The 15,607-nt window shown below is 45.9% G+C and overlaps 3 protein-coding genes across 3 annotated transcripts; 2 read left to right on the top strand and 1 right to left on the bottom strand.

Annotated features, from left to right (window-relative positions):
- Positions 1–5,700: 5,700 nt before the first annotated feature.
- On the top strand, positions 5,701–6,060 carry B0H65DRAFT_393578 (uncharacterized protein; the record flags this gene model as incomplete). Its single annotated transcript, XM_062823759.1, has 1 exon — positions 5,701–6,060. A coding segment is annotated over one exon (360 nt), but the record flags the coding sequence as incomplete, so codon positions are not given.
- A 2,401-nt stretch (positions 6,061–8,461) lies between these two features.
- B0H65DRAFT_436882 (uncharacterized protein) lies at positions 8,462–9,485 on the bottom strand (the record flags this gene model as incomplete). Its single annotated transcript, XM_062825269.1, has 3 exons — positions 8,462–8,596; positions 8,654–9,336; positions 9,428–9,485. 3 exons carry the CDS (start codon positions 9,483–9,485, stop codon positions 8,462–8,464), a joined length of 876 nt encoding a protein of 291 aa, XP_062676772.1.
- A 4,516-nt stretch (positions 9,486–14,001) lies between these two features.
- B0H65DRAFT_446880 (uncharacterized protein) lies at positions 14,002–14,370 on the top strand (the record flags this gene model as incomplete). Its single annotated transcript, XM_062825825.1, has 1 exon — positions 14,002–14,370. The coding sequence occupies one exon, from the start codon at positions 14,002–14,004 to the stop codon at positions 14,368–14,370; it is 369 nt and encodes a 122-aa protein (XP_062676771.1).
- Between the last annotated feature and the right edge of the window lie 1,237 nt (positions 14,371–15,607).

The following is a 15,607-nucleotide window of genomic DNA, read 5'->3' as shown; positions in this document are numbered from 1 at the left end:
CAGTGCAGAGTCCACTGTAATCTTCTGTCTTGAGAGCAGAGTCCTCTCTAAGACCTCTTTTACAACATCCTTTTATTGTACTTGCAACTACGCTGCTTCCTTCAGCATTGCTGTCGTACTTCCTACCGCTTCCGCTCCGCTCTGCTACAAGTGCATAGTTCACTGTAGCAACCTTGTACTGGTGCTATCATTATAGGCCAGTCAGGGCACCGCAGGAAACAAAACTTTTTATAAATTGTAGCCTAGAATATTAATATAAATTAAGAGCTTCTATTTAATATTATAGTATCGGGAAAGTTATAGAGGGTATATATACAGTCGATAAAACGATCGGTAAATTCCTCTACTTCTATAGTCTTGGTAATAATATAGTATTGTATGTTAGTAAAACAATTTACTACAATAACAATATATTTAAACTTCTAACTTAAATAAAAATTCTTTAGGAACGGTAAAATATAATCGATATTAATATTATACTAGGGTACGAAGGCGGTTAGTATTAATTTTAAATAATTAACTTTAATTCGTTATAATTCTTTCGTCTTCAAATAAATAAAGTATTCCTTATAATAAATCTTAACGGCCTCTACTATACCTAATTAATGTTAATATCCGTTTATCTATACCCAAATTTTATTTCTACTAAAGTACCCCGCCGTTAACGAAGAATAAGCGTAATAAATAAATTATAAATAAGTAGTAGTATTGTTAGGGTCGATAAATATTTGTCATTTGTAGTAAATTTCGATTCCTATTATTAAATATTCTGCAAATACTACTTGTAACTTCTTTTTAATATAAGGGCATTATTTTGACCGGTAAGGGTTTTAAAAATAAATTACCGCCTCGTATATTAATATAAATTTAATATAACTATTATTAGTAATACTATGAATAGATTTTTCTAACTCTTTTAAAATATTTAACGTTAATAGAAATACTTCCTCATTTACCTCTATATCCACGGTAATACTAAGTAGGGTTTCCAGATAGCCTTCTTCGAAACGGACGGAATTAATAAGGTTACGGTTCTTAGCCCTTAAACAATAATCGTCTATATTTAGTAGGACGTCCTCTAGTTTCCTATTTAAAGCGTTAGGGTATAAATTCTTCGAACCGGGGGTATAGCGGAATAAAAAGTCGAAATAGGATAGGAATTATAATTATCGTATATAGTACGGGGTTAATTATTTATTCGTAGTAAAAATCTTTAAATTCTTATAGTCCGTCAAAATATTGAACGGTTACTATGCCCCTTCGAACTCTAACTTCTACTCCTTTAATATTTCAATAATAGTTAACAATTCCTTATTATAAATATTATAATTATATTCCTAAGCGGTATATTGTAATGAAAAGTAAGCTACCGGGTATAAAATTCTATTATTACCGTATTATAATAAGGTGCTACTAAAGGCCTAATTGGAAGCGTTAGTTTTAATAATTATTTTGTTTAATTAGTTATATATACATAAAGTAGGTCTACTATTAAAAATTAATTTTAAAATTTCGAAAGCGGTCTATTAAATTAGGGTCTAATCCTATTCTATATTCCTCTTTATAAGGTCGTAAAACGGTACTACTGTTAATAAAAATCCTTTAAGAAAACGACAATAGAAACTAGTAAAGCCTAAAAAGCTCTATAAAAACTTTTTAAAATAGGGAATTATTGATCCGTAATAATTTTAAATTTTTTTAACTCTATTTCAATACTTCCTAATATAATTAACTTAAAGTATTTAATTTTTTTAATATAAAATTCGTATTTATCGATATTTACCTAAAGGCTAGCTTTAACTAACTGTTCGAATATATTATTAATATATTTTTCGTATTCCACTTTATTATCAGAAAAGACTGAAATATTCTCTAAATATAGTATTATATATATATTGAAAACGTCGTATAGAATATTATTTATATAATTCTAGAAAGTACCGGGGGTACTTTAGAGCTTAGAAGGATATACTAAGGACTTAAATAATTTAAAATGCGTAATAAATACAATTAACTATTCCTACCCCTCTACAATACGGATATAGTTAAAAGTAATAATAATATCGAACTTAATAAAAATCTTTACTTTATAAATAGCGTCTAAAACTTCTTTAATAAGCGGAAGGGGGTATTTATTCTTGAAAGGTAATATTATTAATACCCTAATATCGACCTAAATATATTTCCTGTTTAATACCGGCGTATTAAATTACTTATTTAACGACGAAAAGTAATTCTTAATACTAATCCCCTTCGAAAAATTTATTGTATTTAACGTAGCGAATGGCGGCAAGGCCCAAGCAACCTATAGTAATTAAATTACTTTTAAAAATCCGTACCTAAGCGGTTAGGACGCAAATTTAATATTATATAACGTTATTTTAAGTAAGAATACCCCGCTAAATCTAGTCTCAGTTGGCCAAATAAAGAAAGTAAGTTTCGTTATCAACCGCAAAAATAACGAAATTTCGGTTAAACGCAATAACTAAACAATAATTCAATTCTATTAGGACTTAAATATTACCATACTGAATATTTAAATAATCTCCAAATTAAAAGAATTCTCCGTTTTTATCATTATTAAAATAATTATACTAGCTGCCCTTAATATAATTAATTACGCTATTATATATCGCCGCTTCATATACGTAAATATTTAAAGAATTCTTTTAATATACTAGAAAATAAGTATCCTTATTAATAAAAAGGAAGCAAAGATTTATCGTTATTACTTTTACGACCTTGGAAAATCTATTAAAATTATTTTATATAACCCCCTCCCTGTAACTTCATAAATACTAACTAAAATCTATATCAATTCAATCCCCTATAAGCTAGAGGGGTTAAATAGCTAGAACTACGCTATATATATTATAAATCGATATTCGAAATACTCATAGTACTTCACCCTAGGTAAGAAATTTAATAGTTTCCAATCCTTAACTAACTTTATTAAATACATCAAAAAATAAACTAGTATTCATATATAGGTAGTTTATATTAATAATGGAATGAAATATGCTATCGCTAAACTACGCGTCTAATATGAGAATAGAATTATAATATTAATTGTTATAATCCTAAACTACCTTGAATAAAACCCTATAACCGAAAGATATAGCCGTATAGTTATTAAAAGTAGCAAAATAATTAATTTAAAAATAAAGTTTCTAGAATTATATTCATTATTCGTAAAAGCAGTTGATATTTTTATTTTTAATTAACTCCCTTACCCCGCGCTAAATAACATCTCCCCGCTCGAAGTCTTTATAAAATTAATCGGATTCCTAGCCGAATAATATTAGCCTCACGTCTATTACTTTAGGGCATATAGCGCGACCGCTTACGTTATATTTATAATAAAAAAGAGAAGCTTAGGGGAAGAAAGATAGTAGCGAAGGTAATTATAGGCAAGCTTTATAGCTATAAGGGACTAATTAGAAAACGTTATTGTATTAAATTAAATAATAGTAATAAAGTAATTTATATTAAAGACGCTAAGTTTATTAAAAAATAATATCCCCTTAACACCGTTATTAACGAAACCCCGCTAATTTACGAGGCAATGTTTAATAATATATATTATAAAGATTCTATAATACTTACCTTCGAATACGAACCCCATTTTAATATAGGTAATACCTCCTTACTCTAACTTACTTCGATAACCCCGCCGGCTGCTAAGATAAATAATAAGAATAATACGACTATAATTACCTACTTAATACTAAGTAGTATATTAGACGGCCTACTCCGCCTACGTTAAAATATTTAATTATCCGAAGTTCCCGTCCTCCTACTAAGCAACGATAAGGATATAAATATATAAATTAATTTTGTAATTACTATCTTAAATATTTACCCAAATAAGGATAGCGAATTTACTATACCGAATACCTTATACCTACTTTAAAAAACGAAATTTAAAAGGAAAACTAATAGTCCCCTTATAAATGCCTTAATAAGGAACTTAAAACCTAAATAGAATATATAGAATAAATACAAATAATAAAATTAATATAATATTAAGGGCAACCTAATTACTAAAGGAAAGAGGGTATTTCAAGCGTACGTAACCATCGTTCTAATTACGGTCGAGAATATAGACCTAAAGCCTTCGCTAAAAATAAACTTCTACCTATTATTAGCGACTACCGGTTAAGTATTATATTTACTAAAATTATATAAAAAACCTATTAAGAGGAACGATTTTAAGGAATTCTTATACCCTACTATAAAGGAATAAATAAATAAATTAATTGAATTTAGTATATAGGATTTTATCGATTAAGTAAAAGGAGTTAAAATTATACCGGGCAAATAGATCCTTAATTAGAAGTTTAATACAGCTAATTTATAGATTTATAATAGAGCTCGCTAAGTAATATATAATAACTTTGAATATAGTTATTATATACTTTATAAAGTATATTTAACCGTTATTTACACCTCCAATATAAAAATCTTTATTATATTAGTAGTAACGATAGACTTAGAATATTACTAATTTAATATAGTAACCGCGTACTTAAACGCCCTGCAAGAGCACAGTATGGGAGGGTCGAAGGCCAAGCTAAGATTCCATCTATGACAGAAGATTTCAGATGGCGAGAAGAAAAGAAGAGAAGAACTAGATACAAGCGTGCAAACCCAAATAAATATCCTGGTCGCACAAGCGATAGCGGGACCCACATGTGGGTCGCTGACTGCCAGCACCGCCACACGCCCTAGTACTAAAGAAGGAGGTAATTTACGTTATATAGCCAATTGGTTTCGAGGATAGAATAAGTAGGGTATGTTATTTGAATAAAGCGCTCTATAACCTTTAAAAATTAGTAATTTAATAATGTAAAATAATAATACTAGAAATAAAAATAGTAAGTTTCGAACTATTTACAATAAATAGCTACGTATTTAAGAATAAGAAGATTAATATTATTATTCTACTTTACATCGACGACCTCTCAATTATTAAATTTACTTAAACCGATATAAATATAATAACTAGTACTCTTAATTCTATATTCAATATTAAAGATATTAGTAATACTTCTTCTTTTTTAAGATATTCGATCGTTAGAGATAGACCTAACTATTATATCTACCTATATTAAGAGGTATATTTAAAAAAAATTATAGAGCGTTTCAATAAGGAAAAGCTTAACGTAATATTTACGCTATAGCTACCTGGGCCCACTTCCCAACACCACCTTCCTTAACTAACTTTTCCCCGCGTTCGTTCGTAGCCTTGTCTTCCTTTTAAATACATCAACTTCTCTCTCGCCTTCTTTGTCCCTACTTCGTGACGGTCCAAGACATGTACACCTCCATCACTGCAGAACGTGCCAACCCAGTTTACCCTCGATCATCCTACTTGAGTAGATATGCGCTGTCTCTGCTTTCCTGGGTGCCCAGCTCCTGCATTGCGGCCCCCGTCTGCGCCTTCTGGATTTGTGCATCCTGCTTCGACTGGGACCCACCTGCATCCGCGCCATGCTGCGAGCACCTCCATCAAGTGTCACGACAGGATCGTTCCTGCTTCTAATACCAGCCACCGAAGGGTCGCTGCTTCCCCTCTTTCCTCCATTGCTGGGCGCCCTTGCCCTTTCATTCTCCTTAACACCTTCCACCCTTACTCCTCTAATCCTCTTCCTCTTCGCCCCCCGCCATTTCATCCTCCTCTGGAGGATTCGGGATACCATGCGCGTTGTTGAAGCAACGCTGGCAATGACGTCCCGTCGCCCTCTGAGGCCGGTACATGCAGTTAGAGCATGTCCGCAAGCCCATCAGGCGGTTCCTCTCTATCGCTGCTCGCTTTCGCGGGCCAGGGCCATTCTCAAGACATTCAATGCACAATCTGGCGCCAGTCTGCTAGATTGGACGCGATTGGCACCTGTCGCATGGTTTGGTCGGTCTTGGGAGTGCACCGGGGGGGTCGTTCGCAGGCCCGGCGTGAGGAGCTGCGATCACGGGTTGGGGAGGAGCGGCCAGGACTTGACCGATGAAGTTGTTTTGAGGGCTGTCCCCTGGAAGTTGGACAGATACCATGGGGTTGAGTTGGTTCTGGATGGGATAGCTCTGGTTGAGTTGGTTCTGGATGGGATAGCTCTGGTTGAGTTGGTTCTGGATGGGATAGCTCTGGTTGAGTTGGCTATGCATGGGATAGCTCTGGTTGAGTTGGTTCTGGTTGAATTGGTTCTGAATGGGATAGTTTTGGATGGGATGGTTGTGGTTCGGGGGGGTTTGGTTCTGGTACTGGGGTCCGGCGTTCGGCAAGCCAGAAAGAAGCCCTTCGTTCCAGGACGCAAGGGCTGCCTCGTAGGAGATAGGGTTCTTTGTTGCGGTCACGTTTCCGTGGAGATTCATGTTCCCAACAGTTTCTTTCGGGCCCATCGGAGCGCCAGAGTTGCCTGAAACCCCCGAGAAGCCAGCTTGCTGATGTGTCGGAAGAGCCAACTGTTCGTTCCCATACCACACGTCTTCAGGAGCATATAGGGAAATCCCACAACGTCCTCGAAAGGACGAGCCCATTGGTCGCAAACACGGCGCCAAGTCTCGTCATCGGCCTTGTCGACCAACTCAACAAACTCAAGCCTGAGTGCCTCAAGCTCCTCGACTGTGGAAGCAATTGTTGTCAGTATACGGTTTTCAAGGCGGGCCTCGTATTGATATTGGGTGAGTCTTACCCTGCTCTTTATTCAGCAAGGCAAAAGGATAGGTGGTCTTGAAATCTACGTCCATGCACAATTGCAGGAACCCTCCGCACTTTCTTCGGTCCATGATGGGAGAAAAGTCCAACGGGGGCTATATTGGTAAATGTCTTTTCCTGGGACCGTGATTGTTGTCAATAATTAGAAGAGTGTGTTGGGTAGGTAAGCTTAAACCCGCAGCGTTAATATTATTTGGTTGAAGGGTTACAGCAGATAGACCAGAGCGGAGAGCGCACTACAAGTACCTCCAAAGTTGCCCGGTCGCAATCCAAATCAGTGAGTGGGGACTACCTCTATAGTAACCTCGCAAATTGTAAGTCAGAACACTGCTAACACGTAACCGAGACTGTCATCCGATCTTGAATTGCCGATCTCGCCTGTCCAATCGTGTCTCTCGAAGACCGAACCTGGACAAAAACTGGTGAAGGAGGATGTTCTGCTGGACCCGAGGAGTTCAGACGGTTTCTAACTCTGATGGTCAGCCGAAATCTGCAATGTCAATTCACATGGTGAACCGTCCTCAATCCTTGACTAGAAGGTCTTCCTTGTCGTGTTGTCATGTCCTGTGTAGATTAGCGGGATGTTGAACAGCTTCGGTGCTGCGCTTCTTGGTTTGTCGAGAAGTCGGGGAGGTTATTGCGAAACGAGCACAAGTGATTGAAGTTTAAGCAACAGGTCAGAAGATCAAAATGAAGAGTTGGTTAACAGTGTTCATGTCCAGTAACGTGTCTTACATGTCTTGGATTACGGCCTACGGGTTCCGGCCCGGCAAGTGAGCTCAGTTCACTCCTCGTCTCCGCTAAAGCACTGGGTGCACAGCTTGCCCTGAGCACGCTGGGGGCGGCTCATACAATCTGTGCAAGTCAAATTCCCTGGCTCGCCCACTCCTCAATCCGAGCCCAGCCGGCCTTGCCGGGCTTGTTGAGAAGACACCTAGCGCACGTATAGGTGCCCGTCTGCTAGACGGCACGGACCTTGCACTTGTCTGAGGCATGACAGTGGTGGAGTGGTTGGGAAAAGTGAATAAGGGCTGAGCGCTGATCGGAGCGTCATTCAGGACAAGGACAAAACTGATGGGGGCCTTGGTGTTGCCTTGGGCAAGAATGGTCTCAACATTCGCGATGAGATGGCCACTGATCGTCGTCTTGTGATCAGCCTCCCAGTGGAGGAGAATGGGGTCGATGAGGTTGTCGGTGACAATGCGATAGTGACCGATTTCCTTCATGCTGAAGCCAGAATTGTGGGAGTCATGGACGACATTATTAGCGTCGCTGTCATTCTTGTCGTCGATCGTGTCGTCGCTAAGGTAGGAAAGATGTTGTCGTGGGGATTGCCGAGAGAGGAAAAATGGGTGGTGCCGATTTCGAGTAGCTCGAAGGGCGAGGATAACTAGATTATCTTACGGTTTTGATGTTTACGGGTTACGATATATAGGTATAGATACAGTTAGAATGGTATGAGTATGGATATTGGGATTGATGAAAGTACGGTTCACGACATGTAATGCCAGAAGTGTTGGTGAAATTCCTTCGACGTGGTATTGCTATATGTACCATGCTGCACTTTCCTACGTGTGCGCAGGAGGTTCTAGCTGCTCATCGTCCCTTCCTCCATCAGTCTCAACCCATTCCTTGGCACTCCACCAATGAACCCCACTACCGAACATCCGCCCCTCCTGGAAGTGATCGTCCCTTCCTCCTTCTTGGGTTACAAGTTCCGGTGCAGTGAATGTGCTCATGACCTCTAGCCCATCACTCCTCCTCTCTCTGGAAACACTCGTCGCACAGCTTACCAGCCGCGCGCTGTGGGCGCTTCATACAGTCGGTGCATGTGAGAATGCCCTGGGCGGCCCATTCGTAAATCTGGGCCCAGCCGGCCTTGCCTGGCTTGTTCTTGAGGCAGCTCTTGCATTTGTAAGCGCCCGCTTGCTAGACGGCGCGAACTTTGCACTCCCGGCATTTGGTGATGGTAGATTTCTTGACACCCGCTTTGGTGATGGAGCGATGGGCCGAGGCAACCTGTGGCTTGGGTGCAGTGACTTTGGCGACGTGATGGGTGTTGGTGGGTTGGATGGAGTTAGGGCGCGTCATGTTGGATGAGCCGGGAATAGGATTAACGAAGTTAGGGCTGGAGGTACCGGTGCTGTGATTTCCGGTCATGTGGTGGTTCGAGGCAAGGAACGTGTTTGCCGGGTTCGGGAAGTTGCATGTGGCCGGGGCATAAAAGCCAGTGATCGGAGCCCTTGCGGTGGCATTCAAGATGAAGTTGACAGAGGTCTTGAGGAGGATGTCGCTGTCCGAGTAGCTATCCGTGGAAGCACCCATGCGATGAGTAAAAAATGCGATCTTGTGATCCTCCTCCCAAGCAAGTAGGATCGGATCAATCAGGTCGTCCGTGATAACACGGTAACGTCCGCAGCCGTGTTCATTAGCACGCTGGCTGTCGTAATTGTTGCAATTGCGAACGGCGTTGTCGTCGACGATGAGATGAGTGGTATGGTTGTGATGACCCGAGTCGCTGGTTGAATCGCGGATGGGATGGGCCGCATCAGAGGCGGCATCCTCCAGGAGGGCAATGGGATAAGGCTCTTCAGAGCCGCCGAAGGTGGTCTTCAGGGCAATTGGGTCTAGAAAATGTGCATGTTTAGCCTTCTTGTCTTACATGTGAACGATGTACGTTATGCATCTGCACGTTGATTAGGACATTAGGTCGCATACCTGAAGCAGCATGATTTGCGTGGCCGTCAAAGGCCGGGGGATCTTTGACAACGGGCATATTGTCGCTGTCTCTGGCTTGTTTGCAGTCTCTTCGGTAGATGCTCTGCCGATACAATGTGTTGAGTTGCCTGTGCAGTTGAAAGGGAGTGCACGAGAAAACATGAAAGAAATCAAAGGGGCATTTAACTCAACCGACCCTTTCCACGGTCGCTTTCCGAATCAGCCAGAATGCCCGTTCAAGGGGACTGTTCACAAAACAGTCATTCCAGGGACAAATGAAGACTGCTGAGTGAATCCGTCCCAACCGCTCCATTTTTGGGCTTTCGTCTGATGTTGTGTATGGCAGGGCAAGGGACGAGTGTGGGAGTTCGGACGACCAAAAGCACAGGTTCTTGGCCGCCTGGAGGAGTCATCATTATATAGAGACAAAACCTGAAGACGCCCAGCCGAATTGCGCCAAATCCAAATTGAGGCCAATTCCAGAAAAAAAAACCGCCATTCGTGAGATGCAACTTTGTTGCGCAGCGCCAGCGACACATTGGATGACTGTCGTTGAGTTTAAGTTGTCGAGAGCCCCCATCGGTGCAGCCAATCAAGGTTCTCAGGAAAGTTCAATCGGGAAGGTGACGGGGGTACCAAGCTGCAAGTGCAGGGATACGAGATAAAACCAAGTGGAGCCCCAAGTTGCACAATAGGAACGACCGATGCTCAATAGGACGGCCCGTGCTTTGCACCTTCACGAAGAATGCCGAAATATATGATCAGCAAACAGCGAGGGAAGGAACTAACCCCTTATGGACGGGGACCTGTGACTGTTTGTTGATCTGCTCCTGCCCCTGGTGCTTTCATGGTCCTCCGAAAGACTCCTTCCCCGCCCATGCCCTCCTGCTTTGTTCTCTGCTGGTTCCATGATTCCCTCACTGTCATCAAAGAATGCCTTTGTGACATTGGACTTGCCCATTGAAACCCTTTGTTGATATCTGAACAATGTACTTCCATGTGGCCAATATCGTTCCCTGCTTGCTTGTTTACTTATGCCCGCTGTGCACAGCAGCCCATGCGCGAACCCATGCGCGAACCGCTGCGCGCGTCGAGGGAGCCACTGGGTCATCGGCGGACGCCCCCTCGTGACGCAAACGATGCGCGCCGGAGCGTTGGTGAAGCGGGAGGTTTTTGGAAGCGCACGGAAATGGCCAGCGACTGTTGGTTTGTTTGCCCCGACGGCACCGAGGTTTGGGATCCACCCGTCCATGGAGTTGTCCACTGATACAGGGCCATGGATTCCAAGTTCCAACATGCCTCGGCATTGTTGTGGTTACCCTTGTTTACCCGTGAGAGCGCGTCGGCCACCCATGCGCGTTCCCCTAGCAACACAGATTTTCTCCCCGCATGCACCACGCGTGGCAATCCCACCTCATCCATCCTCGACGCCAACCATCAGTTCCCCCTGTTCTCGGACACCCATCGCCAGCAACAGCTGAAGATATTATCAAGCGTACCGTGGTGGCGGCCAGGCAAGTGACGACCCTTTCCTTGTTGACGTGCCCTTTGCTGGCCCGAAGGCTAACAAGCATCTCGTGGCTAACTGAAGAGCCCGCGCCATCGCGCCAGCGTGTCCTCCACCGATCCCTGCTGAACATACCACGACCATAACAGTTTCAAGTGCCCGCGACCCGTACCGACCCACCGATCACCGCCGTTATCGCGGGCAATCTCGTGGCCAGCCCTGGCGTCCTCGACTATACCTCGACAAACAATGAAGCCTTCTCTCCGTAATCATTCGAGCCCATCGTTCGAGTCCCGCACTCCCGCTCCGCCCATCGCTCCATCCCGAGAAGACCGTATCCGAGACCGTATTGAAGAAGAGACCGCGACACCCACCGACCGATCACCCGCCGATATAGCGAGCAAATCCGTGGCCAACCGTGGCGTCCTCGACCATACCTCGACAAAGAATAAGAGAAAAGCTTCCTTCCCGTAAGCGTTCGAGCTGACCGTTTGAGTGCCACACCCTCACTTCGTTTATCGCTTCATTCTGAGGAACCGGGACCGAGACCATATTCGATGAAAAGACCGCGACACTCTCCGACCGCCCAGCACCTTGGGCGCAACCGATATCAATGCCAACCGATGCCCCCTCCATGACACCTCGACAGAGAGTTTTCGTTCCGAAGCCTTGAGCCCTCCCATCCTCCACAGTACTGCTCCGAAGCGGATGAAGCGAAAGATAGAAACAAATGTTGAGAACAACCCATCCACGGATAAGCTAAGAGGAGGAACATACACACGGGCGAATCGGGCTGGATAGATGCCAGGCAGGATCCAGGCGGGGATCTGCCAGAAAGAGGAGGAGACCAAGCACCCAGGCGAACGAAACTGGCGATATTGACGTTGCGAGAAACGCCGCCCGAGCGAGCGAGACGAGAGGACTGTCGATGATGGTAGAGGGAGAGCAGATATGGAGTGAGGGCTGACAAATACCAGACTGGACTCCGTGTCGCGATCCAGGCATGGACGACGCCCACCTCCCCAGTGGTGGTTCTTGCCTACGAATTACCCACAACCGAAGGAAACTGATGATATTGACGTTGCCAGCGGCACCGCCCAACCGGGCGCGAGGAGACGAGTCGATGCTGGTCGAGGAGGGGCGTATATGGAACGAGGGTAGACAAAGACCGGGGTGGTGTGAGTCTCGCAATCCAGCATGGAGTTTCGTCCCTCGCCTGGAAGGAGCCGCCCAGTGGTTGTTCTTGCCTACAAAGTACCTTCTGCGGGAGGGCTGTCCAGGCCGTGGCCTGGGCACCCTCCCGCGGTAACCTGCAAAGGAAACCCAGTCCCATGTCTTGGAGTGTTGCTATCGCGTGGTTCCCTACGGTCTGCCGGGGTGTCGACGTTAACATCACGAACCACCTCAGCCCCGTGCCAGCAAAGGCTCTTGCCTCTGCGGGTCGGCATCTGGGAAGATCCTGCAGGCGCTAGGGAGAACCCCATAAGCGCCGAGGGATGGTGGGATCAGTGGATGACGGGCCCATGGACGAAGCTCCTCGAGGAGCCGTCGGGGGCACCGGCCAGCTGGGGAAGCCTCCGGGCAGAGCCTTCTGTGTTAGGCTAAAAGAAGACGATGAAGATCTCTCGACAACCGATACCCGACGGATACCCGAACGATGCAAACAATACGCTCGATGCCGACCGACCGAGCGCAATTAGCAAAGACTACCAGGAAAGTTAGCGGAGGAGCGTGGATGGAGTGAGGGTAGACAAATACCAGACTGGGCTCAGTCTAGCGATCTGGGCATGGATCGCAGGAAAGAGGAGGATCACAATCTCGGCAATCGTTACCCGATTGATGCGACCGATGCAAGCCGATGCAAGCAATCCCAGCGATTCCAGCGATTCGGGCGATTTGAGCGATGTCAGAGACCCCAGCGATCCTAGCAATGCCAGCGGATGCGAATGACTCTGCCCGAGGCAAACGTCGCGACCTAGGCTCTAGCGGTGTTAGCTAGGACGACGACCGGGTCCCTTTCAAGACGAACGAGGAGAAAGAGTGGAGGAGATGCTTGAGTGAGGGTAGACATATACAAGACTGGGCTGAGTCTGGCATTCCAGGCATGGTCTGCATGCAAGAGGAGGTGATACATACCGAGCTGTCAACAATCGAGAGGTTAGACCGGGACGCACAATGCGAGCGAAAGAGCCAAGATTGATCGAAGCGAGCAAAAGGGAGGGGGCGGCGGCGGAGGGGGTGGTGCGAAAACGTGCGACAGCTGCCGCCGGCAACGATTGAAACGACTGTGACAAATAGTACATGTGGTCCACCTCTCAAAGTCCAGGCGGCTGCGTACGAAGCGACTGGAACGGATACCGTTCATTGATCAAGCAAAGAGCAGTATTAAAATGAGGAAAAAAAGGAGCTAGGTCTAATTTTGCACAGATGAATGGTTAATCGCAGGTTCAGCAGCAATTCGCTCGGTTATCCAAGGTCTTTTGAGGTTTTTAGCTGCATATCCAATGTCAGTCAGGTTAGGGGCTACTTGAAAGATCCTGAACGAGCACGGCGTCCCAGATGCGCATATCTAGTTATTGGAAGTCCCTACCACAGACAACGAAGAGGATCAAATCCACCCAGTGCGGTTTACGACAGATAAGATTAATATTTCAAGCGATAAGCAGCGGGGTGCTCGCAGGATGCCAACGATTCATTTGGGAATCTACAACGACCACCACGGATCGGCTATTGGTCCACAGCCGTCTAAGTGAGCGCAGACTTACACCGACCTTTACCACCCATCCGAACCATCACCACCACGTTCGTCTTCCAAGCAACCAGCCCTTCGCAGGGAGTTTCGACGGCGATAAAGAGGGTTAAACCTATGGCAAGGTGCTTATGGCAAGAACGGTGAACGGATGGGGAGAAACAGGGGCCTTGAGCAAGGACAAGGCTGACTCAAAGTACGGAGAGAAGGAGGTCCCGACTCGGCATCTCAGCCTTGAGCCTGGCCACCCAGGTACTTCAATCCATTACCTGACCTACACCCACGCCTCGTCCCACGGCGTGGTCGGGGCCTCCCAAAATGGTCTACCGTCCCGGCACTTCGCTACTACCGGTCGGCGCCTGGACTACCGTCGTTCCATTCCTCGACGCCCGGCCGTTCCTAGCTACAACCGGCGCCGCTGCTCGCTGCCAACCGCCGCAGGCTCTTGGCTTCGGATCCGCTGCCACTACTGCTCCACCCCTGAGCTGCGTCCTCTCCGACGCTCGACGACAGCCGTTCGGAGTCCAGGCACTACCCTTCCTCGGCTGCGGTAACAAATCAAGGACGGCGACGGTGTCCTTGAAGCCTAGGGACAGCGGGAGTCCTTTCCCGGTGAGACCGGAAGGCGTGCGTAGGGTAGCTCTGGATACCGGGCAGGAGAGGCTTCCTGTGCCGAGAGGCGGCTGAGCTTGGGCTTTTCGGCATTGAGACCCGCCCCACAGCTATCGTACGATATTCAGGGGGCTCGACGACAACTGGTCGCACTCCACGCACCACGCTTCCTTGGCTCCGGTGACAAACCAACGACGGCGACGGTGGCCTTCACGACTTGACACAACGGGAGACCTTCCCCGGTGAGACCGGAAGACGTGGGGGGAGGGGATCTGGATACCGGTGCAGCAGAGACGTCGCGTGCCAAGAGGTGGTTGAGCTTGGACTCCTGGGCATCGAGACCGGCCCCACAGCTATCGTACGATATTCAGGGGGATCAGCAGCCCCAGCTCGGTTGCTGCCGTGTGAACTCACGCTGAGAGTCTGTTCCGACTACACCTGACCGTTGGAAAACCAGTTGGAAAACCTGCATAGAGGCCCGATCAAGGCTGCCAGGTTCAGAGAGCCTTGCTTTGACGTCAAGAAGTGGTTATATCGACATGAAGCGGTGGTAATCTCAACGTAAAGCGGTAGTTGCGCTGAGACCAACTGGTGGCCATCCGATCCTGCGTCGAGCGAAGGAACCCCACGTTGGGCAGTGATACCCGCGTGTGGGTCAGTGACTACTGCAACGTCATGCGGTGGCTTATTCCAACGACGAGGAGTGAGTACCTCAACTGGTACGGCACAGCAGATTCCCACGCGGAAGCCAACCGCCAACCGCAAAGAGGAGAGCAGGAACTAGAACGGCCCCGGCGCTTGTTGATTCAGGGGGAAGCAGCCATCGGGCAAAAGCTGGAGATGTTGCCAGAAGCATGGAGGCCAGAGATACGGACGTCAAGTCTAAGAGCAAAAGTGTCAGAGATGGATAATGATTCAAGAGGAGAAAAGCCAATCTTTCAGGGGAACGTTGCGGAAGTTGCTTCTGGCGTGGCGAAACCAGCCGAGACAGGAGTGCAGCAGCCATGCAACAACGGAAGAAGAGAGCACACCACGTCAGTGCTGCTAGTGTTGACCCTCAGCGAGTTCATTGCTGTCATTCCGAGCGTCTTGCAGTCCTTGCAACCTCTTCATATGCGGAGGATATGAGTTCCATTTGGGTGACGCGGGCAAGGAAGGGCGGCGGAGGCTTTGACGGTGGTTTGAAGGTTTAAGGGGTTAATGAGGCCATTGGTCGTTTTTGGCGTCGAAAGTGGGTCATAAGGCAAATGTTTGGTCAGGGTACCTCTATGTACGATGCAATGATTCTGAGCGCAGTCATCGTGACTGGTCC

This window comes from Neurospora tetraspora (assembly GCF_033439725.1).
Source record: "Neurospora tetraspora strain CBS 560.94 chromosome Unknown B0H65scaffold_10, whole genome shotgun sequence".
Taxonomy (NCBI): domain Eukaryota; kingdom Fungi; phylum Ascomycota; class Sordariomycetes; order Sordariales; family Sordariaceae; genus Neurospora; species Neurospora tetraspora.
The sequence above is the reverse complement of the archived record's forward strand: the minus strand, read 5'-3'. Positions and strand labels throughout refer to the sequence as shown.